The 25,477-nt window shown below is 38.1% G+C and overlaps 1 protein-coding gene across 8 annotated transcripts in view; it reads left to right on the top strand.

Annotated features, from left to right (window-relative positions):
- The window catches only part of ASB3 (ankyrin repeat and SOCS box containing 3), a 110,740-nt gene extending 86,454 nt beyond the window's left edge, over positions 1–24,286 (top strand). For 7 of the 8 annotated variants that reach the window (XM_036262148.1, XM_036262154.1, XM_036262155.1 and 4 more), the window contains exons 8-10: positions 1,911–2,168; positions 7,839–7,972; positions 22,422–24,284. In XM_036262148.1, the coding sequence (XP_036118041.1) occupies positions 1,911–2,168; positions 7,839–7,972; positions 22,422–22,627 (598 nt within the window). In that variant the 3' untranslated portion in view covers positions 22,628–24,284. Of the gene's footprint in view, positions 1–1,910; positions 2,169–7,838; positions 7,973–22,421 lie in introns of all 8 variants that reach the window. The other variant, XM_036262156.1, reaches the window with a different exon arrangement.
- The last annotated feature ends 1,191 nt before the right edge of the window (positions 24,287–25,477 follow it).

Below are 25,477 nucleotides of genomic sequence, written 5' to 3'. Positions count from 1 at the left end.
ACTCCAGTCAAGAGCACGTAAACCTCAGTTGTGATTCGGTACCTGGTCGGGGTGGTGCAGGAGGCGACCAGTCTATGTCTCTCATCGATTCCACCCCCCCCCCCCATCTGAGGGTAAGTAGAAAAATATCCTCAGGTGAGTATTTAAAAAGCAACAAGAAAACAGTTTGCCACATGAGTTGCAAACATTTAAAAACAAATTTTAGAATTACAGATTTTTTCTAATTGCTGTGCAGATAATTAAAAGTAAAAAGAATACTGTTTAATCTTTTAACTAAAAAAAAGTACACTTATTGGAGAATAAATGTAGGTTTATAAGAATATACAGGAGTTAGATGATATTTTACCAACATATACAATTGTCCCTCACCACTTCGGGCTTCGACTTTCGCGACTTCACTCTATCGCGTTTTTTTCGAATACTATACTATAGTAATAATAAATAAAGGATCCTGCTTCACGGAAATTCATTTATCGCGGTAGAGTCTGGAACTGAGTAACCACGATAAATGAGGGCTGACTGGATAGTGTTTTAGCTTCTTTAAAACCTTGATTTCAAGTTTTATAGCAAGTCTTCAGAAGTAGTTGGTCTCACATGACAATGGTTTGAACATTTTATATTTATCTGTGGTGCCTCTTATTTAGATTCTACAATACTATGATTAATTAAATATTTTTTATTTGTTTAAAATAGTGTTAATGTCAGTTTCAAAGGAATAATTTTATTGCATATTTCTTTCACAGTTATCTATATAATAAACGTGTTTACTGAGCTTTATTACAGTTAAAATTATACTATAAAGTTTTTTAAATGTGGTCATACAACCATCATAATTGCAATTTTTGATGAGTATATCGTGTTTTGTACTTACCTGCTCCTCTACTGTTGAACGTTTAGGTACTTTCTTTTTAAAGGCTATTATAGATAAAACTATGGTTAACATATTTGTGCAATAGTATATACTTAAAAAAAAATTATCTCCTGGATAAATTCCCATGATTTATGTTTATTATATTTTATTTTAATTTATATGGTATTTTACTTTACATATAATTTATTTTCCAAATACTCACACAGTGCTAATTCTGTGTGCCAGCAAGGTTAAGTGCCTTGTTCCAAGTCAGATAGCTAGCAAGTGGCCGAGCAGGCTGCTGCAGTCTGTGCTCTTACAGCTTTGCTCTGATACCTCTTTGGGTACATCTTGCCAATTAGCTCTCTCAAAAAAGGATTGCACTTATTATTTTCAATCAGTTTCACCATAACTTACCAGTATTGGATGATAAAATATAAAAATAAAACAATAAGTACAAAACGATATACATTTTTTTACTCTGTAAAAGTATATGATAAAGTAGATTAATTTAGAAATAAAGCAATAAGTTAAATGTTTGTTCATTAAAAAAAGCTTTTCTGTGTGATTGTTTTTTACCATTAGAAATTTGAAAGTAAAGGGGACATTGACTAAGGTAATTGCTAAAGGAAATGGTATTTTGGTGATTCCTAGAATGAATTATCTGTCTTTAGAGACAGATCACATTGTTCAATAACTTTATTTAGCAAGTATTTTGTAGTAGAGATACTTAATTGTACAAAAATATGTTTTGAGAAGAGTTTTCTATTTGTTAATGAAAATCTTTAAAATTATTTGCTTAAGATGAATATTTAGAATTCTAAGGGTACTATCTGTTTATAGTTGAAAATTAAAAACCACGCAGGAGGGTCTAAATTAAAAAATAAAACCCTCCTTTTCCCCGAGTGCCCCACTCTCAAATCCACTAGAAATGTAAAAACCGTCTAGTTTCCCATCTGCTGTTCTTATTTTCCAGCTGTAACTACTATTAATGATTTGTAACATTTATTTTTTATATAAAAGTCTAACTTCTTTCTTTCTTTCTTTTTTTGTGTTGGAGCTGTGAATTCTTTGGAATTGTGAATATTCTTTTGAAATACGGAGTCCAGCTAAATGAACTTCATTTGGCATACTGCCTGAAGTATGAGAAGTTTTCAGTATTTCGTTACTTTTTGAAGAAAGGCTGCCCACTGGCACCATGGGACTGTATATCTGAATTTATAAATCATGCAATTAAAGCACAGACAAAATATAAGGAGTGGTTGCCATCTCTCCTTCTTGCTGGATTTGACCCATTGAATCTTCTATGCAGTTCTTGGTAAGAAATCCTACAATAGTGGGCCTTACCTTTTTTGAGTGACTATACTCTTTTTAAGAGTATAATTTCTTAATACCCTGTGTTGGGATGAGGGCGTGTGTGTGTTTGACTGTGATGGCTGGCCTGGGGAGCTGCTAATAGCAAGATTGACTATAGGGGTAGATTCCTGGTAAAAGGTAGGAAGGAGGTGACTGGAAGGGAGTAGAAAGAGATGGATACCCATAAACTCTCCTGAGAAGGATATTTTCCTTAGGCCACCCCTCATGCTCCTGTGAAAATGCCTCTGACAGGTGGTTGTAGCGGCTTGTAGATTTCTGTTATCCTTTAGCTAGATTGAGCGCTCCTGTTCTACAGCATCTTGTTGATTTGAACTTTGCCTCCTTTAATAAACACTGATTTCTGAAGTAGCTGAGGACGTAACTTGTTTACTTTAGGTAGTTTCTCAGAAGGGTAGCCTCTATGGGTGATTATATGAAAGTTGGGTCAGGATTTTTCTTGGGCAAGAAGAGAACTGTTTCTATACCTTCTAGCCTTTGCAAATGTTGTTAGTGTCTAGTTGGGGCTGAGAACGTAGTTGTAGTAGTGAGAAAACTCTTTGGCCTGATAATTCAAGTCAAGTGAGAAAATAGAATAAATGTTTCCAGGAAAATAGAGGACGGGTATTTTATAAAATTTCAATAAAACATTCCAGAAGGCTTAATTTTTGTGTTTTAAAAACTGCCAAAAAGGGGGACATCTATACTACTTTAAAAATATATATATCTATGTATTTAAAACATAATTAAATAAAAACTACCATTTACTAAAATAACAAGACTGAGACAAATACTGAGATTTTCTGTGTCAGCAGAAAAGTGCTTTGATATCTTATTTATCTTTTCAAAAGCAGTCCTCTTTGGGGATCACGCAGGCAACTGAATGGTCCCTACTTGTAAATCTGCTTTGGATTGCTGGAGACCGTCTTCCACCTGGTGGCTTCTCCATCTGTAGGTGAAGAACAGGTCTTTATTTGGCAGTATTCCAGTATTTCACCTTTTTATTATGTCTGCCATTGTAAATTATTCAGAAATTGTCACTAAGCAGAGGTTTTATGCCTAGGGCTGTGTGGTAGCTGGTTTGAGGACTACAGAAGCAAAAGCAGAGCTTAGACACAATTCTCATCCCCACTGTACTTTTTGATTGGTTTACAACAGGTTGAGTCCCTGATTGTATTTGCTGCTTTCTCCAGCACCTGATTAATACATCGTTATCTGTCAAGTGCTCATTGTTGCAATTTCCTCTACAGTTTTTCAATAAATTTTCACCAAAACATTGTATTTTTAAGGTAATTGAATGAAAGATTGTTGACAGTTTTTTGAGAAATCTCTGATTTTTTAAAAAGTTACTCATATATGTATATTTGTCTTAACAAATACACACACGCAAGGGAGATATAAACACTCGCTAATGAATGCTGAATCTAGCTATTAACAAAGCTATTTAAGTACCCTTCCCATTTTACTTAGTGAATTTTATTGTTGTGTTTGGGCTCCTGACAGCTGGCAGCAGTTGCCCCTCACCATTCTAGGATTCACCCCTTGACCACAGCTGGAAATCCAGCCCCAAACGTGGGGAGCTGTGAGCAGCCTTGACAGTGTGTCCCCTTTCCTTTCTTCCCTCCGTTGGTTCTCGTCCCGAGGCACCTGCTTTCTCGTCTACTGAAGCTGCCGACTCAGCTCCACATTACTTTCAGTTCTCTGGTTTCTAGTATGTGTTTCTGGTTTCTAATCTATTTCTTTAACCAACACTTAGAATACTACCTAACACATGGTAGGCACTATTTTAAGTTCTTTACTGTATTAACTTATTTTCTATCAAATACACTGGATACTATTATTTTTACTTTACAAAGGAGAAATTGAGGTACAGTGATTAACATACTTGCCAAGTTTACTCAGCTAATTAGTACTAGAGCTAAGTTTTGAATCCAGGTTGTCTTATAGTTTGGCTCAAGTCTGTCTTTCTAACCACTGTGCTGTGCTGCCTTAGCCCTGCACATCCACAGGGATGTGGTGGTTACCTCACTTGATTTCAGGTATCCTTTTTTAAAATTTAGTCAATTAATCTTTTTATTAACAGATGTCCCTCCTTTTCCCCCTCCTCCCCACTCCAGCCCCACCCCCACCCACCTTCACCACACTATTGTCTGTGTCCATTGGTTACGTCTATATGCATATAAGTTTTTTGGTTTATCCCTTCCCACCCTCACATGCCCCCCCCCCCCTTTCCCCTGAGGTTTGTCAGTCTGTTTCCTACTTCCATGTCTCTGGATCTATTTTGTTCATCAGCTTATTTTGTTCATTATATTCTAATAAGTGACAAAGATTAAAAAGTGAGATCACTAAATAAGTGAGATCATGTGATACTTCTCTTTTTCTGATTGGCTTATTTCACTTAGCATAATATTCTTCAGGTCCCTTACAGGGGTAAGAGATCTTTTTTTTTTTTTTCTAACAGCTGCATAGTATTCCATTATGTAGATGCACCACAGCTTTTTTTATCCACTCGTCTAGTGATGGACATTTGGGCTGTTTCCAGATCTTACCTATTGTAAATAGTGCTGCTATGAACATAGGGGTGCATATATTCTTTCTGATTGGTGTTTTAAATTTTTAGAGTATATCTCTAGAATTGGGATCACTGGGTCAAATGGCAGTTCAATTTTTAATTTTTTAAGGTAATGCTATATTGTTTTCCATAGTGGCTGCACCAGTCTGCATTCACACCAGCAGTGCACTAGAGTCCCTTTTTCTCCACACACTTACCAATTTCAGGTATCTTAATCCCTTGCCCCTACCTGAGGGATCTGTGACAGTTTATCTTATTCCTTTTTGTTCCTAAATTAGGAAGCACCTATCAGGGAAAAAAATTAAACATTGCCTTTTATCCTTTCCTCTGCTCAGCCAATTACATAGACTACTGGAAGGAGAGGGAATTATTTAGATTTATTCTGCTAGAAGGCTTTGTAAAATATACTCTCCCATCCTAGTTCTGATAGAGCCCCCCCCCCCATGTGAATAGTCCATTTGAAAATTTTTGTGGTAATCCTCTAAATATGGTGTGAGCTATATTTATTGGATGGGTTAGACAGACAAGAGTTAAGAACCAGTAAACTTCAAATTGTTTTGAAGTAAATTGTAAAACTTGCAGCTGTTAAGATTGACAATGCCAGTTGCATATAGTTTACTCAGAAGGGGTAAGTTTGGTAACTTTATATTCATTAGGAAAAATACACTAGAAAATTTCACTTCAGCAATAAAAGTGCTTAACATGGTCAAATTTTTGTTCACCGATCTTTTATTGAATGGATAAAGCCAGTGTTTACACTGAATATGATAAATGTTTTGCTTTCTTTGATCAAATTTACATTCATAGATAGAGCTGTTATAAGAAAAATTCTCCCATAAAATTCCAGTATGCTGTTAAAGTGGATTTTGGTTATATTTTATTTATATCACATGTAAGTCTGTTGCTTAATCTTTGTCATGTAAATTATAAATGTCTTTCCTAGGTATTTTTTGCCTTAAATGTTCTTTAAAAATATGTCTGGCTGAATAATTGCCCATCACAATATAATCTACAGAGTTGAAATATTTTTTAACTTTAAATGCAAGGCTAGGTGTGTACCTCCATCCGAATGTAATACGTAAGTAATAGAAACTAAATGTCATCCGTGCATTTGGTTGATTAACTCACTCATTTATGATTGTACAACTGCTTTGTACAACATAATGGTCAGTGTAGTGGTAACAAAACATTTTTAGTGGCGTTATCAGCATTGGTAAGATTAGTTACATTATCTAAAGCTGTATAAACAGACTCATTTCTCGTGTGTATGTTTAGATAACTGAATAAAAATGACTAGGTGTTTGGTTCCAGTGTGACTTAAAGCACATTCATACAGAAAAATGAAACCGTTAAAAAAGAAATAACGAGCCAGAACCAAGTAACCTTTGGTGTGGAGTTCCTAGAAAGTCAAGATTTTTTTTGCCTTTCAATATATTTTATCATTTTATTTGTTCTCAGTATTTCCTGATAAGTTGTGATTTTACTGAGAGCTTCTTGAGAAGTAAAATATTTTCCCAAGGCATTTGTGCAACACCAGGTTCTTTATTATATAGAAGTTTGCACATTAGAGAATTAAGAATTTGGGAAATAATTTTCATACTCAAATCAGTCATTTCAAGGACACTTTCACCCTGAATTACAAAAAGTAAGTTGTGTTTGTGATGACAAGTTTCGAGTATTGTTCATTTTCTTTCTTTTTTAAAATTTTGTTATCCTCACCTGAGGATATTTTTCCATTGATTTTCAGGTAGAGTGAGAGGGAGGAAGAGAGAGAGAGAGAGAAACATCGATGTGAGAGAGATACATCGATTGGCTGCCTCCCACATGACCCCAACCAGGGCCAGGGATTGAACCACAACTGAGGTACATGCCCTTGACTGGAATTGAACCCACAACTGTTTGGTCTGCAGGCTGACACTCTAACCGCTGAGCCAAACCATGCAGGGCTCCGTTTCTTTTTTCCTTCTATTTTTTCCCTTTCTTTATTCTCTGCTTAGTAGTGAGTCCAAAAAATGAATTTAAAAAATGACCTTGGAAAGAATTTCTATTTTTGAAGTAATTATTTTTCTTCAGACAGAATGATGGTAGGGGAGTATCTAAGTGAGTACAAGATGGACAGTCTTATTTAGGATGTATGGTTCTCTTTAAGCATTGACTAACTTTCATGTTATCAGGCCTACTGAAAATTTCAAACCAGTTCTAATATCAAACATTTATGTAATATTTTATAGTTTTGAAAGTATGTTTACTATATTTTCTCATATTATTTTCACATTTAGTGCCCTGAAATAGGTTAAGTGTTGTTCTTATGTCAGAAGACCAGGATCAAGGGCTTAAAGAGTTTCAGCAACATGTTTGTGAGTAGTGGAGGTAGCATTAGAAATCAGAAACTTTGCTAGAGCAGTGCTCTTTTCGTTAGGATTCAAGTGATGATAAAATTTGGGGAAGTCGCTTTGGGCTAGGTTGGTAGGAAATCTGAAATTTATTTTGTAAAAATAGAGGGAGAACTGTTCATCTTGGATACTTTCTTTCAGTTCTTAGAGATGAAACTGATTCTGCTCCATCCTTTAGAACTGAACCTGTAATGAGGAAGATTCTTAGAGGAGAACAGTTGTACCTCCCTGGGAGTTGGGCAGAAACAAGCCATATCTCCCGTATACTTAGATTAGGGATGGATTGGGGTGTTTGGGTTTTATCCTTTCAGGACTATTAAAGCACATGGTCCAGTTGGGAGGAGATAAATCCGCTGTTGACACTGGTGCTGTCTCTGTCTTTCCCCACACTGCTGCTGGGAATGGGAAGGACAGTTCCCATACTGTACAAGAGTAGAGCCTCCCCTTGTCATCTGTTGGACAGCTGCGCACAGTTCTGTTTCCTGTGGGAACAGATGATTATTCATATCTGCTGAAGTTGCCTCTAGTTACATGAATATTTTCTGTGCCCCAGTTTTCTGTTGCCTTCCATATTGAGGTGTTGTAAGAATAGGTCTGTGGTGTTTGTTTTCAGGGTGAAAGTTGATGTATTTGGTGTCTAATGGTGTGTGTTAACATCTTGCTCATACAGGATTGACTCAGTCAGCGATGACATCCTTATCTTCACTTTGGAGTTCACTAATTGGAGGAGACTTCCTCCAGCTGTCGAAAAGATGCTCTCTGCTCGTGCCTCACACTCCTCTTGGGCTCTACAGCAACATGTTGGTAAGAAAGGACACTCTTAAAACACACTCCACTACTTTTTCTTCGCTTCCTCTCTGGCTGTGTTGAAATATTAAGTAATAAGGGTTGTTGGAGAACATATTAAATTGGGCATCATTTGCATTTTCTTCATGTGGAGAAAGGATGGGACTGAGGGGAGTTCATAGTGATTTCCTTCAACACAAATCATGTCTGATTTTATAAGTTTAGCCTAAGGAACAGATAAAGAAAAGGAGGCATTTACTGATACTTTTATTTGAAGATATTCTTTTGTTTTTAGTAAGGAATTTATGTAAACAAAAGTGAGTTTACGTAAAAACCTTGTTAGTGAATATTTAGTTTGTCAGAAAAATGCTAAACTTAATTTTCCTTTTTAGGGTATGTTTGTATTTGTGTTCTCTCTTAAATATCTTATCATTTCTAAGAGGAGGTATTACCATTGTTTATTTCTGCTTGTTCTTACTGCACGTATGCTGATGTGTTGATAATGTAATTATGGAGGTGAGTTGAGTGAAAATTCTGTGTATTGGTTGATATTTAATATGACTGCCCTCAAATTGATCGATATTTTATGACTGTTTTAAAACAAATTTTCAACTTATTCTCATTATTAAAAAAATTTTTAAGCCCTGATTCAGTTGGGTGGGCGCTGTCCTCTGCTCCGAGAGGTCACTGGTTCAGTTTCTGGTCATCCCGGGTTGTGGGCTCGGTCCTTAGCAGGGGGCCTGCAGGAGGCAGCCATTTGATATTGTGTTCTCACGTCTATGTTTCTTTCTTCTCCCTTCCTCTCTCTCTAAAAATTAATAAACTATTATTTTATTTATTTATTTTTTTTATCCTCACCCGAGGACATTTTTCCATTTTTTGTTCAGATAGAGTGGGAGGGAGAGAGAGGAAGAGAGAGAGAGAGAAACATCAATGTGAAAGGGACACATCAAGTGGCTGCCTCTTGCACGACCCAACCAGGGCCGGGGACAAACTGCAACCAAGGTACATGCCCTTAGCGGGAACCGAACCCGGGTCTCTCTGGACCTCAGGCCGACACTCTAACCGCTGAGCCAAACCGGCCAGGGCAATAAACTATTCTTTAAAAAAAGTTTTAAAGCTAATTAAAAAAATTGAAGAGCACACACAAGGAAATCAGTTTAAACATAATATATGCAAAGTATTCCTATTTTGTTATTCAGATTTACTTTACTTTAACTATATTTTGTTAACCAGATTATGTGTCTTAAGAAAATTATTTCTTCACTGCTATTTTTACATGAAATGTAACTGCATAAATCATGTAGAATAGGGTTGTTGTTTTTTTTTTATCTTCACCCGAGGACATTTTTCCATTTTTTGTTCAGATAGAGTGGGAGGGAGAGAGAGAGAGAGAGAGAGAAACATCGATGTGAAAGGGACACATCGAGTGGCCGCCTCCCGCACGACCCAACCAGGGCTGTGGACAAACTGCAACCGAGGTACGTGCCCTTAGCGGGAACTGAACCCGGGTCTCTCTGGACCTCAGGCCGACGCTCTAACCGCTGAGCCAAACCAGCCAGGGCTTGAATAGGGTTTTAACAAGTGAATTTATGCATATGTAAGAAAGTCTTATTTATCGGAAAATTATGTTTAAGTAAATTTTCTCAATCAAAAGCAGACATTCAGAAAAATATGCTCTTGAGCTGAGGTGTATTCAAACTGTTACAGAGGTTTCTGTTGAAGAAAAAAGTAATCTGGAGTCTGAGCCTTCTAGTATAGATTTTTTTTTTTAATGGTAATGTTGGAAAACTCACATGCAATTCTTACTGCTGGGAATTGCACCTGCTTTTACTAATTATGCATCTGCAGCAGCAGAGAACAATGATCTATTCAGAACAGATAGAATACGGGGCGGTGGACTTGGGAACAAAATGTCAAAGAAGAAGCATATGCCAAATGGGAAACTTATTGCAGCGTGTCAGCAAAGATATGCGAGAGTTTACTCTGAAGACTTTATATGGCAAGTTTGTCCAGATGAAGGCAAAAATTGTGCATTTGTACATTATTCTGCAATAGACTGACTCCATCAAGGGCTTCTTGTTTAATTAGGCACTAGGTAGAGATTGTGTATGGTAATAACCATCATCTCTTAAGAGGATTTTATTTTGGCTGAAGATTTGCAAAAGCCTTTTTCTTCTTGGTTCCAGTCTCATGTATTCAGCTGCCTTTTGAATATTTCCACTTGGCATATCCCATGTTTTGATATATCCAAAATTTGAACTTGTAATTTCTCCTACAACTCCTGCTGTTCCTTCTGTTTTTTTTTTTGGTTCAGTAGGTGAGAGGGTTTGGGAGTGCTGTTTGCTGGGAAAGTGAGTTATCCCTGGCAGCTGTTAATTTCATCCATAGTGGTGATGTTCAACAGGGATGATGACTTTGTCTCCTCCCCCTCAAGGGATAGTTGGCAATGTCTTGCAAACATTTTTTGGTTGTCACAATTAGTAGGGGTACTATTGCCATCTAGGGGATAGAGGCCAGACATGCTGCTAAACAGCCCCCGATAACAAAGAACTATCTGGCCCCAAATGTCAATAGTGCTGAGGTTGAGAAATCCTGATCCATATCCGCTCTCGTGTTGTCCGGTCTTTAGGTGTTTTATTCCTATCCTGGAAAGACTTTTTAACCCTGTTCTTACTGCAGACTACTTAGGAAAAGTGTGTGCTTTTCTCCTTGTCACATTGGTGTTTCAGGGTACTCTTCAGTGGCTCCTCTTCTGCATTACAATTCTGGATGTTAGTGAGGCTGGAGGAATCACCTTTGTATTCAGAAACTTTTCTTGTATCAGAAAGAAAATGTGTGCTAGGTAAAATTTACTGACTGGTTGCAGCTTTAAGAACAATTATTTGTTATTTTTCAGTTCAGTCGACAGATTATTTTATAATAATTTCAGGTGTACAGCATATTTAGTTTTTTATTTTGTTCACATAATTTTGATTGTGTGCCTTATTTATACCTCTTAAAAACATCAGTTTAACTACCACATAGTTTAATTAAAAAATTTTGACAGTTTCTGGCTAACTGTCCAAGATCAAGTCTAAGTAATTACATTCTCATGGATAAAAGAACTTGGCTTTATTTAGTTCATTCTGAATCTTTAATTATCAAATATGTACAATTCTATGAAGAATATTTCATGGCTCTGAATTCTGCAAAGGATCCTAAAAGTACCCTAGGAAACTCTTGATCTATTTATTTCAACATTCCTCTCTTTGTTTAAAAAGGATTTAAAATAGTTTATAATGTAGATTATCATAAAACAGTAAAACAAGTTAAAAGTGGAAGCAAAAGAAATGTGAAAAATAAAATGGGTTGGATCTAAAGCCGGGTCAGGCGAAGCATGTCATGGTGATACGACACTTGTTAGGCTGTAAGTTTGGCTCTGACTGAGCTCTCTAGTCACTGATAGCAGATTACAGAGTTCAGAAGATAAAATGGACGTGTTGCTCAGGAGTCAAACTATTCTTGGATGTTGTAATGAACAGTTTCCTAGACAGTATCTTGGGACTTTATTTTGCCAATCGTCAGTGCATGTGGAGTCTTGCTATCATACCAAAGTATAATTTAGTACAGACAGTTCTTAAGTGGTCAGTACAATGTGGTCCAGGTACTCAGGTCTCTGTTGTTCTAACTTGACCAGGGCTAGATTTAAAACATCTGGAGGAATGGATAACCTGTGTGCACTTTGAGCCGTTCTCACTAAATATTGTCTCTCTCAACCCAATTTTTAACAATAGTTAGTTAGCAATGAGTTCAGAATTAAGATATAGTACAGCTATTTTGTGTTGCAGATTGAATTGAGAACATATTTTTAAGAGATAGTTGATCCTTTCCTAAATTCTCTCAAACATACAGTACGTAGTCTCATGAGCCCCATACCTCTGGCTAAGTGGCTCCAGGTCTGGCACTAGAAGCAGCCAGCCTTGGATCACAGTTTGGCTTTGCCTTGCACCTCCAAGACCAGCACAAGAAGCAGCCATCTGTAGATTGCTTTGTAGCTTATCCCTGCCATCCCAGGTAGAACACAGACAGAGGCTGACCTTGCCCCAGAGCCAGAACACCCAGTGGACCGCTTCAGACCCTGTCAAAGTACCACCACCCAACCACCTCCACAAGTGACACACTCAAGGACTAGATTTAGTGGGTACCAGAGCCTTGCTGAAGTAAGTCTTGCTCTGTGTGGTGGGCCCTGCATAGCTGATCCTCCAAGGTAGTCAGAGGACAGTGGTCAATGGGCACAGCCAGTCCTTGCAACTGATCAGCTTGAGTACATCCCTCCCATTGATGTGCCAACAGCAATCAAGACTCAGTTACAACAGGGGGTAAACAGTCCACACAAGGGGTGTACCTTGAGGGCCCAGCTGAGGTGACCAGGAAGGCTGTTTCACTGGACCCTACAGGATACCTACTATAATAGGCCACCCCAGAAAGCCTAGGAGACATAGCAACTCTACCTAATACATAGAAACAAACACAGGGAAACAGCCAAAATGAGGAGACAACAAAACATGTCCCAAATGAAAGAGTAGAGTAAAACTCCAGGAAAACAACTAAATGAAATGGAGATAAGCAACCTAATAGGTGCAGAGTTCAAAACACTGTTATAAGGATACTCATGGAATTTAGTGAGAATGTCAAGAAAATAAAAAAGGACCAGTTAGAAATGAAGGATGCACTAGCTGAAATAAAGAATAATTTATAGGGAATTATAGGTGAAGCTAAGAAGCAAACCATCGATTTAGAATATAAGGAAGCAAAAAACACCTAATCAGAACAAAGAATCCCCCCCCCAAAAATGAAGATAGAGTAAGGAGTCTCTGAGACAACTTCAAGAGTACCAACATCATGGGGGTGCCAGAAGGAGAAGAGAGCGAAAAAGAAATTGAAATCCTATTTGAAAAATAATGACAGAAAACTTCCCTAACTTGGTGAAGGAAACAGACATACAAGTCCAGGAAGCACAGAGTCCCAAACAAGATGAACCCCAAGAGGCTCACACCAAGACACATCATCATCAAAATGCAAAAGGTTCAAGACAAAGAGAGAATCTTAAAAGCAGCAAGAGAAAAGCAGTTTGTTACCTACAAGGGAGCTCCCATAAGACTGTCAGCTGATTTCTCAAAAGAAACTTTGCAGGTCAGAAAGGAATGGCAAGAAATACTCAAGGTGATGAAAAGCAATAACCCACAACCAAGATTACTCTATCCTGCAAAGCTATAATTTAGAAATGATGGACATATAAAGAGTTTTCCAGACAAGAAGAAGCTAAGGGAGTTGATCACCACCAAACCTGTATCATATGAAATGTTGATAGGTCTTCTTTTTAAAAAAAATTGTTTTTCTTTATTGATTTTTAGAGCAAGAGGAAGGGAGAGGGAGAGAGATGTAGAAACATCAATGAGAGAGAACATCGATTGGCCGCCTCCTTCATGCCTCCAACTGGGAATTTGTCCCACAACATGGGCATGTGCCCTGAGTGGGAATTGAACTGTTGATCTCCTTCCTGGTGCATGGGTCGACACTCAGCCACTGAGCTACACCATCCAGGCTGACAGGTCTTCTTGAAGAAGAACAAAAATATGAACGATAAAATGACAACAAATACATATCTATCAACAATTGAATCTACAAGCAAAATGATCAAGCAGAACAGAAACAGACTCATAGATACAGAGAACTTTTTGATGGCTGCCAGATGAGAGGGGGGTTAGGGGGATGGATGAAAAAGGTGAAAGAATTAAGAAGGATAAATTAGTTGTTAGGCTGATGAACATTAAGGGGAAGGGGAGGACAGGAAGACTAAATCAAAGAACTTATATAACCAGTGGACATAGACAATACTGTAGGGAATGCAGCAGGGGTGCAGGATTGTGGAGGAGGGAGTCAATGGGGGGAAAACGGAGCTCATCTATAATACATTCAACAATAAAGACAAGTTAAAAAGAAAAAGAGATAGTTGATCTTAAAAGTATAAGCAAAAGAAAAGTGAAAAATTAAGGTTTATCTGTCTTAGGCTAAGTATTCTGTTGTGAAACCCAGGGAACATTGTTGAGGATTCCTTAAATTTGGTGGGCTGAGCAAGTATCCACAGTTTAAACCACCAGCTTCTTTGAAACTTGGAGTAGCGCTCCTAGTTTTGAGCAATGCTCTTTCCTCATGTACTCTTCAAGATAAACCAGTTGCGTTAAGTACACAAAGCTGCTAACTCGTGGCAACTTATTTTATGAGATTGTTATATTTGTTAATGATTGGGTCATAACTGTCAGAAACTAAATTTAGGTTTAGGAATAATTGAACTATAATGCTTTCTGGTAATAATTTTTTTCCAGTTTTATGGAAAAATTGACATATAACTGCAAATTTGAAGTGTACCTTTTTGGTAATAATTAACTAACATTCCATTTGTCTACTCAAGCCATTTCTAGTTGAAGTTAATAAACCAGTTTTTAAAAGAATACTTGTTTTTCTACAGCAAGAACATATGTCTTGTTCAAAAGTGGTATATCTTAAGTTACTTGTTACAAAGATGAGAGGAGGGCACAGCCCTGACTTGCAGTTTTTAGATAATACATTTGACAAGCTGGGAAGTTTGGTGGGGACTGAGGAAATATGGGGAGTAAAGAGCTGCCTCTTTAAAACTATAGGATAAATTGTTCTTTGTATCTAGTCACAGGGTCTGTGCCTGTAGAATTAATAAAGGTAAATATTTGGTGAGACTCAGAACCTACTATTTACAATGTTTTTCTTTGAACTCTAGAGGTATTACTCTGGATGCTATTAATTTGAATGAGGCATTATTACTAAGAACCCAATCAGTAATTACCTGTCGTCTTAAAAAATGAAACGTGATTTTCTATTTATAGAGCAGGAAACTTTTTTTCTTCTTTTATATTTTTCTTGCTCGACATTGCTGCCTTCAGACTCCCCCTTCTCCTTTGTAGAAAACAGCCCCTTTATGGGTTATCCCATTCGTCTGTAGCTCCCACTCTTACCCTTGTCATTGTTGTTACTGACTTTCCAGTTACTAGTCACACTTACTGTGTATTTGGGCACCTGGCTTATATTTATTACTTCCTTTCTTCTCTGTTCTGAAGTCATTCTAGGTTCCAGATGATTCTGACGTCCATGTGCACAACTCTCTGCCCACAGTTCCTTGACTGTCCATAGGGCAGGAGACCTTTGGCCTTCAGATGCCAGTCCTGCTGAGAGCCTTCACAGCTGCGCAGAACCATGCTTTCGCTGACAGGGTCCTGCAGACTGCCCTGAAGAGCAGACTTGGCTTTATTTTTTAATGATAAATTTATAGTTAACATGTTATCAAGGTTCCATCTGCCCATTTATAATTTTAGCTTTACACAGCCTCTTATCCAAATGGGTTTTTGTTGTTGTTGTTTGTGGTGGTAGGAAAATCATTACTAGTCTAGGTACTGTGGGTTATATGCACATTTGCTGGGACATTTTGCTGTTAAAACTGTTTTTTCATGTTGTCAACAGTCTGTTGGTAAGCTAAGAGAGGAGAATTTGTTGCCCTGGAGCAATTAAGGCAGAATTTTTTACAAGTCTTCTACCTATCAGGTCACCAGTATTATTTGAAAGCTCATCTTATCTTCCCAGATACATACTGTCTTGGATATGTGTGCCGGCAGAACCCTGGGACAGCTGTATCCCAGTTAAAACAAAAGAAAATTATTTTTCAGGTCCCAAATATCTGTTTTAAGGTGGGAAGGCAGTGAGGGCAGAACATTCACTTCTGGTAACTTGTTTATTTGAGAACTTTTAACTACATACTCTATAATTTTAGTTAGTTCTAAATGTGGACCATAGGCAGAAGTTTTAGTAAAGAGAAGCTATCATGTAGGTGTTTCTATAAGTAAGCACAAACAAGTCTAGATGTTTTCATTCATTTTTTTAGTGAGTGGATTTTTATTTTATTTATTTTTATTGTTGTTGTTTATTTATCCTCACCTGAGGACATTTTTCCATTTTTTGTTCAGACAGAGCAGGAGGGAGAGAGAGGAAGAGAGAGAGAGAAACATCGATGTGAAAGGGACACATCAAGTGGCTGCCACCCGCACAACCCAACCAGGGACAGGGACAAACTGCACCGAGGTGCATTCCCTTAGCGGGAACTGAACCCGGGTCTCTCTGGACTGCAGGCTGACGCTCTTAACTGCTGAGCCAAACCAGCCAGGGCAGTGAGTGGATTTTTAATTACATGTCAACTATGTATCAGACACTGATTTAGAATCTATGAATGAAAAATAAAGTGAACATAGTTTTTTAACCAGTGCAGTGTGGCTAAAAGGGAATGAGGGAGGGTCATGGCAGAATTTTCTATTTCTTTTTAAGACGAGAGAGGCTGAACATGTTTCATAGATCAAAGAGTCTCAGTTTGTAAAACACACACACACACACTCAACCAAAAAGCAAACACACACACACACACACACACACACACACACACACACATAGTGTTAGATTAAAGATTTGGAGATAAAAGCAGTAATTTATGTAATAACATTTCAGATATGTCGGAGGAAGATGCGATTAGCCTCAAACAGGCCCATTCCTGTTAGGAGAAGAGAGGTGAGGATGGGTGGCTATAGATCAGTTTATAGTTTGAGGATCTGAAGCTCAGAGAGAGATCCTAGGATACCTTTTCTTTTTACTTTGAAGAAGGAGGTTGAAGTGAGTTGGGTAGGGGCCTTGATGATTTAGAATGGTTGTTCTGGGAAATGAGTTGTCAACCAGTGAAATATTTGCTGAGCTACTCTGTGGGCCTGGTGGAAGTTGGAAGTGGTACTAGTTTATGTGGTTATATGATCACATTTTTCCCAGCATTCCTTTGCTTTCTCAGTAAGGGGTGCAGAAGGAAAATGGTTAGGCTGACCCTGGAGATTGTCAGAGTACAGAACTGGGATGATAAAATAAAAGAACAGAAATGATGGAGCCATAGATTTCAGTCTAGATAGGAAAAGAAATGAGAAAGGAAAGGGATCTGTAGACCAGATGGCAGGAGGAGTCAGGGGGCCTGAGGTCTCAATGATACTGATTTTGGGTTTTGTGGCAGTAAGGGGAAGAAAAATCTGGAAGGATAGAAGTGTTGTATGTTGGAATTTAAAGACAGAAAAACATGGGTGTGAAGGTGGTACAGAGAGAAGAATTATGAGAATGCTTCCTAGACCTGTGATTGGTGTGGCAAAGTGTGGAAGAATGAGAAAATCCTATTTAATAGTTGGTCAAGGAAGTAATTTCCTTGGGAAGATCAGACTTCTTTGAGGACAAGAGGTGGAGAGAGTATGCTCTGTACTATGATAGAACAGGGGTTTCTGAGACTTTGTGGAAAGGTTTTTTGAGAGAGTTAAAATTTGCTTTATAATATTGAACATAATTTTGTCCTATCAGACTGCTGGGCAGTAGTTCCCTAAACAAGTTAGGGAAATGAAAAATGGGTTTTTATTTTCTGAGACATTATGAGACCATGATTCATTCTTTAATTTTCTAATCACAGGAAATGCTTATGCTAGATGGTTTTACATAGTGTCTTGTATGTAGTTCAGTGGACCTATGATTGTATCACCAGTTTTATCTTCAAAATTGGCTAAGTGGCTTAAAATATTTCTGCAAAGAAACAGTGTTTTATGTGGATAGTACTAAAGGTACAAGTACAACTGAACCAAGAAAATAGTTGTAGATCTGCACCCCTGTTCTTTATCAGGTAGCCACGTTATGTGATAGAAATGACGATCAACTAATCTGAACTCACAAGAAGTTCAGAAATATCAAGAAAAGTATTTAAAATATGGTTTTTTATTAGTGTTAATAGTAAGCCTTAACCTTAGGGTGTAGTGTGCCTTGAGATATTAGGAAATGAAAAAAATTATCTGCAAGATACTCTAAGCATTCTAAAACATAAAGACAAACTCTGTGACTTTTTTTTCGTCAATATTTAAGTCATATTATGCTCAATTTGTAATTTTTACAAAATTAAGCATAAAATAAGTACTTAGAACTGTTTTTAAGATTTTTTAATTCAATAGTGAAAAGACGAAGTCACATGCTATTGGGGAAACATGTTCTTTTTTTTTAAATTTATGTTTTTATTGATTTTTTTTTAGAGAGATAGGAAGGGAGAGGGAGAAATAGAAACATCGATCGGCTATCTCCTGCATGTCCCCTACTGGGGATCAAGCCAGTAACCTGGGCGTGTGCCCTGACCGGGAATCGAATGGGCAACTTCTTGGTGCATGGGTTGACACTCAACCACTGAGCCATTCTTCAGATTTTGAGTTCCTTCTCTAATATGTCTGTTATTTATTTTTTAGAGTCCTCAGGTAGTTGCTTTTTTGTGTTTTGTCTAGAGTTTCTAGTTGTAATCAGTTGGAGAGAGAGACTGTACAAGTAAACTAAGAAAGGTTGGGAACAAAAGGATGGAAGCCAGTCAGAAAGACAGTTTATTAATGATGAAAATATAAATTCAGTAGAAGCCCAGAAGTCAAATGAATACATTTGATGTGGAAAGCCATGCATAGAAACCACATAGGACAGTTGAGCTAGATCATTTGAATATCGGCAAGAAGGCAGGCTCGCAACGCATGGCTGTGGAAATACAGTGGGTGTGTGGGGACGTGCCGTTCCGGGCTGCCGAAAGCTGAACTAAGAGTTGTGGGGTTTATTTTTATCGTTGTTTTGATTTTATTAAAACTTCTTATAAAAGTACCCTGTTTGGATTGTTCTGTCAGTACATACAACAAAAGAAACAAAATTGAAAAATTCTATGTAAGAATTGAAAAGTTAAAGTTTTCTTGTCTGCTAATAGACCTGTAAATAAACTAGATTCAACATACTAAATTGAAAATGATTGGGTCAGAAAAATAACTTAAAAGTATAGCATGATTTCAGGCATTATTTTCTAAGCTATGATCAGTACCACAATGCAAGAAAAGAGAGATTTATTAACAAATTGAAATCTGGTTTTAACAGATTTTCATGAAAGTGTGTTTTACTTACAGCTTCTGGGCTTTTCATACTCTGAATTCAGGGCATGGCTTAATCTTCTCTCAGCCTCGTGGCAACACATCTGGAAATGCTATGCATCACTAAAACTTTCATAGGAATTTTGCACACTTTGAAATATTGCATGTATGGTTATAAAATTCCCGTATTCACTGGCATAATATACTAAGATGGAACTGATGGCTATATTATTTTCTGTGTTAATAATTTACAGATGAAAGACTTCTTCAATTCATATGAATATGGTTCTTACCTCTAATTGTTCATCAGGCCAGTGATCTTTGTGTTCATGGGGGGGGGGGGGGGGCTAAAAATGGTGCAATTAAAGTTGGAGCCAATATCTGAAATAGCTACATTCTTTTCTTTTTATTATTATGAAGTGGAAAGATCTTCTGAAAGTTTCAGTGTTTAGAAGATGTTAGAGAACTATTTTGTGTTTGTCACAGTTTAAAGAACCTTAGACTTGAAGTCAGATCTCTTGGATCTGGTATCAGAGATGTTGATTGTCAACATGGGCTGGTCACTTAAACTTCTCATAACAATGTGTACTGGGCCAATTTGGTTTGATCCCAAATGACTAAGCTTTTACACATGTATTAGCACAAACAAATGGTTTATTTAGCTTTAAAGATAGGGCGCCAGTGCTGTGGGTCTGTGGGGACGTGTGTAGTCTGGTGACCTGGAAAGGCTTGCCAGCGCTGTGGAAGGCTGTGGGGCAGCGGGGGTCTGTACGTGAGCTGGTCTGTCAGATCGGAGAAGCTGGAGAAGCATTAAAGATCCCGTATCCCTGAGTGAGCCGCTCTCCTCTGGGTAGCACAGCCGTCCTTTGTCTTTGTTCTGGGTGTGTAGTAAGGATCTACATTAACAAGAATGGGCAGAATGAAGGGCTGTCGGTTTAACAAGGTGCATATTAAACTCCAACTGAATATAAGTAAAAATTCTCTTAGTTATCAGGGTTAGGAATGTCCGGCCTGCGGTTGGATAAGGCCCTTGAAATCAATACCAGGTAACATCACACACCTCCCCAAAGGAGCCTGAGCAAATATAGCAGGCTAATTTTTATTTTTATTTTATTTATTTTTTTGCTCAAAAATATTTATTACAACATTATTTATAAGGATAAATGTTGTAAGAACAATACAAGTATAATTCCAAATTTAAAGGATGGTTATGGTATATCCACATGGCAGAATATATGTATTAAAAATGTTTTAATACTTAATTTATTAATATTTTTTATTACAGATGTCCCTCTTTTTCCCCTTTTGACACACTCCCCCCTACCCCCCCCCGCCCACCGTATTGTTGTCTGTGTCTGTTGGTTATAGCAGACTAATTTTTAAGTTGATAATTTTGTATGGTCAGCAAATGATGTTATAAATATCCAAATGGCCCATGGCAGAAAACAGTCCCCCACCCCTGCAACCCATGCACTTGTCAATTCCTCTGTCAGTCCCATCCAGCTATGCCATGGCATAATCCCTCCAGTGCTCCCTTAACCCGTGTTTTCCCGTCTTGGAAGTGAGAATGATGATTCTTCCTTAAGTTTACAGAAGAAGGTAAAATTTTAACAAGATATGGACATGAAAACACTGGAAATAAATGTGCTATATATTATAGATGCTGTAGTCTTATTTATAATGGGGAGTCTGTGACTCATGTTTTAAGAAAGCACTCTTTTTATTTTATTTTTTTATTATTATTTTTTTTTATCCTCACCCGAGGATATTTTTCCATTTTTCGTACAGATAGAGTGGGAGGGAGAGAGAGAGAGAGAAACATTGACGTGAAGGGACACATCGAGTGGCTGCCACCCGCACAACCAACCAGGGCCGGGGACAAACTGCAACCGAAGTACGTGCCCTTAGCGGGAACCGAACCCCGGTCTCTCCGGACCGCAGGCCGACGCTCTAACCGCTGAGCCAAACTGGCCAGGGCAAGAAAGCACTCTTTTTAGACACAGGTTTTATGTACAAAATCAGATAATTCTTTTGCTTTTCTTATTTGGCATTTTGAAACACTGGTATAAGGTGTTTCTCAGACTGAATAAAACTAAATTAAACTTAAACCAGTATGCTTAAACTAAATTTTAAGATGCTGGATAAACTTCAGTGGTTTAGAAGGTGTGGAATATGTTAGAGAATTAGTATGTCCCAGGCCCTATGGGGTATTACAGTTTAAGGAACCCTAGACTTGGAGTCAGACCAGCTGTTCTGGTGTCAGTTGGGCCATTGATACTATTTGTCTTTGTTGCTGTGATACTGCTCTGTTAATCACTATTACATTTCATGGGGATTTATACAAGACTTCTTGGATTAATAAAAGTGTTATATAAACACTTTGATTCACATAAAACCACTAGCTATTTTTAGTACTGTCAGTTTCCATGGACATTAACTTTTTTAGTTAACACTTCTCGTCATGGAAAATGAAACTACTATTGAACGATTCTTAAGTGCTTGTGGACTATCCTTTAGTTGGTAATTAGCTTTTGGCAGCAGTGGTTTTAGTGTGTGTGCACTCACACACACATGCTTTGGGATCAGATGCACTTGACCTTTGGAAAGTTACTTAGACCTCGTTTTAAATCTGTTATAGGATAGCATGGTAACATATATCCTATAAGGTAATGAAGATGAAAAGAGAATGTGTGCGAAGTGTATGGGCATATGGCATGGTAGGCACTTCTCTTGGTTTGTCAGTTTTGAAATTTCATTCTGTGGTATGGATAAGAAGAAGAAAGCTTTATTTTTTGTTGATACTCAAGGATATTTTTTCCATTAATTTTTAGAGAGAGTGGAGGGAGGGGGAGAGAGAGAGAGAGAGAGACATTAATGTGAGAGAGACACATAGATTGCTTGCCTCTTGCACGCATCCCAACTGGGGCCAGGGATTCAACCTACAACCTAGGTACGTTCCCTTGACTGGGAATCGAACCCACAACCCTTTGGTGCACAGGCCAACATTCTGACCACTTAGCCACACCAGCCAGGGCAAAAGAAAACTTTTGTAAGCTATACATTTAGTCACTTAATGTGGTAGATCTAGAGACCACTTGCAAAGAAACAGAGTAAAGAGGGATGTAACATTTATTGCTATGAACCAACATTTCTAAGGTTAGTTCATCTATTTCTTAAGTACCAGCTGGTATTGCCAGATCTTTAGAATTTGAACATCTAATTTTATATGCACTGAATATTGACTTTGAATGTGTGGCCCGCGACTGGAGGGAGAGGAACCAAGTGAAGGCTGTAAAACGAAAGTTTATTGTGGTCATCTTGGCCCAAGTCATCTTTCAAAAGTAATTTTAAGTAACTTATCACTTCTCTTTTACTACATAGAGATGGGAGAAAAGGCATTTATCTTCATGTTTAAAAAATTTTCATTTTCCTTGTTTGGTTTGTTCCTCCAGCTGCTGTTCCATCCCTGACCCACCTTTGCCGTTTGGAAATTCGGTCCAGTCTAAAACCAGAACACCTACGATCTGACAGTTTTATCTGTCAGTTGCCACTTCCCAGAAGCCTACATAATTATCTGCTCTATGCAGAGGTTCTGAGGATGAATGAAGTTCCCGAACTGGCAGTTATTCAAGATGGAGAAATCAGTGAAGCTACTTAATACAGCTCATGTCTTACTCTGAAAACCAGCAAGACTGAGAGCCATGGAGTATAAAGTCTTCACAATTTTATAGTCACAGAAGATGACTTTTGTTTGAGTGGTTGGTTAGGTGTTTTTGGGGGGTGGCATTAGTTTAATGCAACTGGGAACTTCTTGGTAAAAAATACTGTCAATCCCCACTTACATTACTTTATTACAGTTTCATCACCAGTACATTTTATGTTGTGATATTCATTTACCTAGCCATTTTTTGCTTTATTCTGTTAATGAACTGTGATGCTGCTTCTGGGCGTATTTCCACCTTTGATTCTGTGTGTTATCTAGGGTGCTACAAACTTAGAATGGGACGCATGAAACTTCACTGGGAGTGTACATACTGTGGGGTTGAATCTGTTATTTTATTTGAGGTTGAATATCTCTTATGTTTATAAAAGAATTATATTTCATTCTTATCTCTTAATTCAGTCACTTTTATAAAGAATTGATATTGGCTTTTCACAGGTAAACTCGAGAGAATTAAAAAAAAAAAAAAGAACATAGAAAATGAATCATTTTGCTGTCTCCCCCCTCCCCCACTTGATAGTCTCTTTGGCTAAAAAAGACTCTGCAAAAGCAAGAACGGACCTAACCTCAAAAAAAAATTGGTTGGTATTGGGATAAAAGAGCACTTTGTCACATTTAGAATACTAATCAGAAGCCTGGGAGGAGCACAAAGGTATGTATCCTGGTGTCACTTAGTATCAAATACAAATATTCAAGCTCCATTCAGTCTCCAACTCAGAGGGCAACTTTGGTCCTATGAAACAATGATTGCCAATTCTATTAATATTATAGTGGTTTTCTTTAGATAGGTTATCAGATAGTCCATGAAATTTAGACCTCAGAGTCCTAGGTTAATGAGGCACCACCTCATTGATTTTGCAGTTACTCAGTCTGAATCTAGAGTCAGAGAGGACTAAACACCGGATCAAGTGAGCTATGTTAGGAGACTCTGGGGACCAACCTTGAGAGAAAGGTTATGAAAGCATTACCGTCATGATATACAACAAGATGGAGCCCAAAGGTGGGCAAGTCTTCTGTCCTATTGGGATCCTGTGGCTTAAACTAGATGGGAGTGGGTCAGCAGGTCCATCTCTGGTAGTCCTTCGCTGTTGGAGAAAAGTAGCAATGAAGGCCAAACAAATGATGGAGGCACTGTTGATGTCCGGAGGACCAGATGATGGAGATGCTGTTAATGTCCGGAGGACCAGATCATGGAGGCGCTGTTAATGTCCGGAGGACCAGATCATGGAGGCGCTGTTAATGTCCGGAGGACCAGATCATGGAGGCGCTGTTAATGTCCGGAGGACCAGATGATGGAGGTGCTGTTACTGTCCGGAGGACCAGATGATGGAGGCGTTGTTAATGTCCGGAGGACCAGATGATGGAGACGCTGTTAATGTCCGGAGGACCAGATCATGGAGGCGTTGTTAAAAGTCCACACTGGACTCAGCGCTGACTAGAGCTATCTATGCCTGTGGAGTGGAGATAGAGTTTGAATGTGGGTATACAGGCAGAAATAGCGTGGATAGGGAAAACCAGGTGGAAATTCTGATACTTAAATTAATAAAATTCCAAGAATGTATGTACTATGTAGTATTTTTGAAATGTCCTAATTTTTATTTATTATTTATTTTTTATCCTCACCCGAGGACATTTTTCCATTTTTTGTTCAGATAGAGTGGGAGGGAGAGAGAGAGAGAGAGAGAGAAACATTGACACGAAAGGGACACATCAAGTGGCTGCCACCTGCACGACCAACCAGGGCCGGGGACAGACTGCATCCAAGGCACACGCCCTTAGTGGGAACTAAACCCAGGCCTCTTTGGACCGCAGGCTGACGCTCTAACCGTTGAGCCAAACCGGCCAGGGCTAAGTCTCTGATTTTTATCATAACCAGTTTTTAAAATTTTTTAATTAATTATTTATTTTTATTAATTTATTTTTGTTACAGATGTTTCTCCTTTTTTTCCCATTGACACCCTCCACCACATGCTCCCCACCCTGTCCCCAGCTTTGTTGTGTGTGTCCATCGGTTATGCGTACATGCATATAAGTTCTGTGGTTTATCTCTTCCCTCCCCCCACCATCCCCTCTTCTGAGGGTTGTCAGTCTGTACCCTGCTTCCACGTCTCTGGGTCTACCCTGTTCCTCAGACTGTTATGTTCATTATATTCCACAAATAAGTGAGATCATGTAATATTTGTCTTTCTCTGCTTGACTTGTTTTGCTTAGGATAATACTCTCCATGTCCCTGCATGTCGTCTCAAAGGATAAGAGATCTTTCTTTCTTACAGCTGCATAGTACTCCATTGTGTACATGTACTACAGCTTTGTTATCCATTCGTCTACTGATGGACACTTGGGCTCTTTCTGGATCTTAACTTTTGTAAATAGTGCTGCTATGAACATGGGGGTACATATATTCTTTCCGATTGGTGTTTCAGGCTTCTTAGGGTATATTCCTAGGAGTGGGATCACTGGCTCAAATGACAATTCAATATTTAATTTTTTGAGGTAACATTATAGTGTTTTCCATAGTGGCTGCACCAGTCTGCATTCCCACCAGCAGTGCACTAGAGTCCCTTTTTCTCCACACCCTCGCCAGCTCTTGTTGTTTGATGGTGGCCATTCTATACAGCTTTTTCTTAGGCCCAAATGTACATAAAATGTTTACATTCGAGGTTGAGTCTTTTTATGTGTTTTTGTTGATGTTCAAATATGTAATAAAAATTCAACTATAACTTACCATTGAGCTCTTATTCTTAAAAATCTGAAAATTAGTATTACAGAGACATTTAAAAGCTCTTG

The sequence above is a fragment of the Molossus molossus genome, unplaced genomic scaffold (genome assembly GCF_014108415.1).
Source record: "Molossus molossus isolate mMolMol1 unplaced genomic scaffold, mMolMol1.p scaffold_m16_p_15, whole genome shotgun sequence".
Taxonomy (NCBI): Eukaryota; Metazoa; Chordata; class Mammalia; order Chiroptera; family Molossidae; genus Molossus; species Molossus molossus.
Note: the sequence above shows the minus strand (reverse complement) of the source record. Positions and strands in the feature narration are given on the sequence as shown.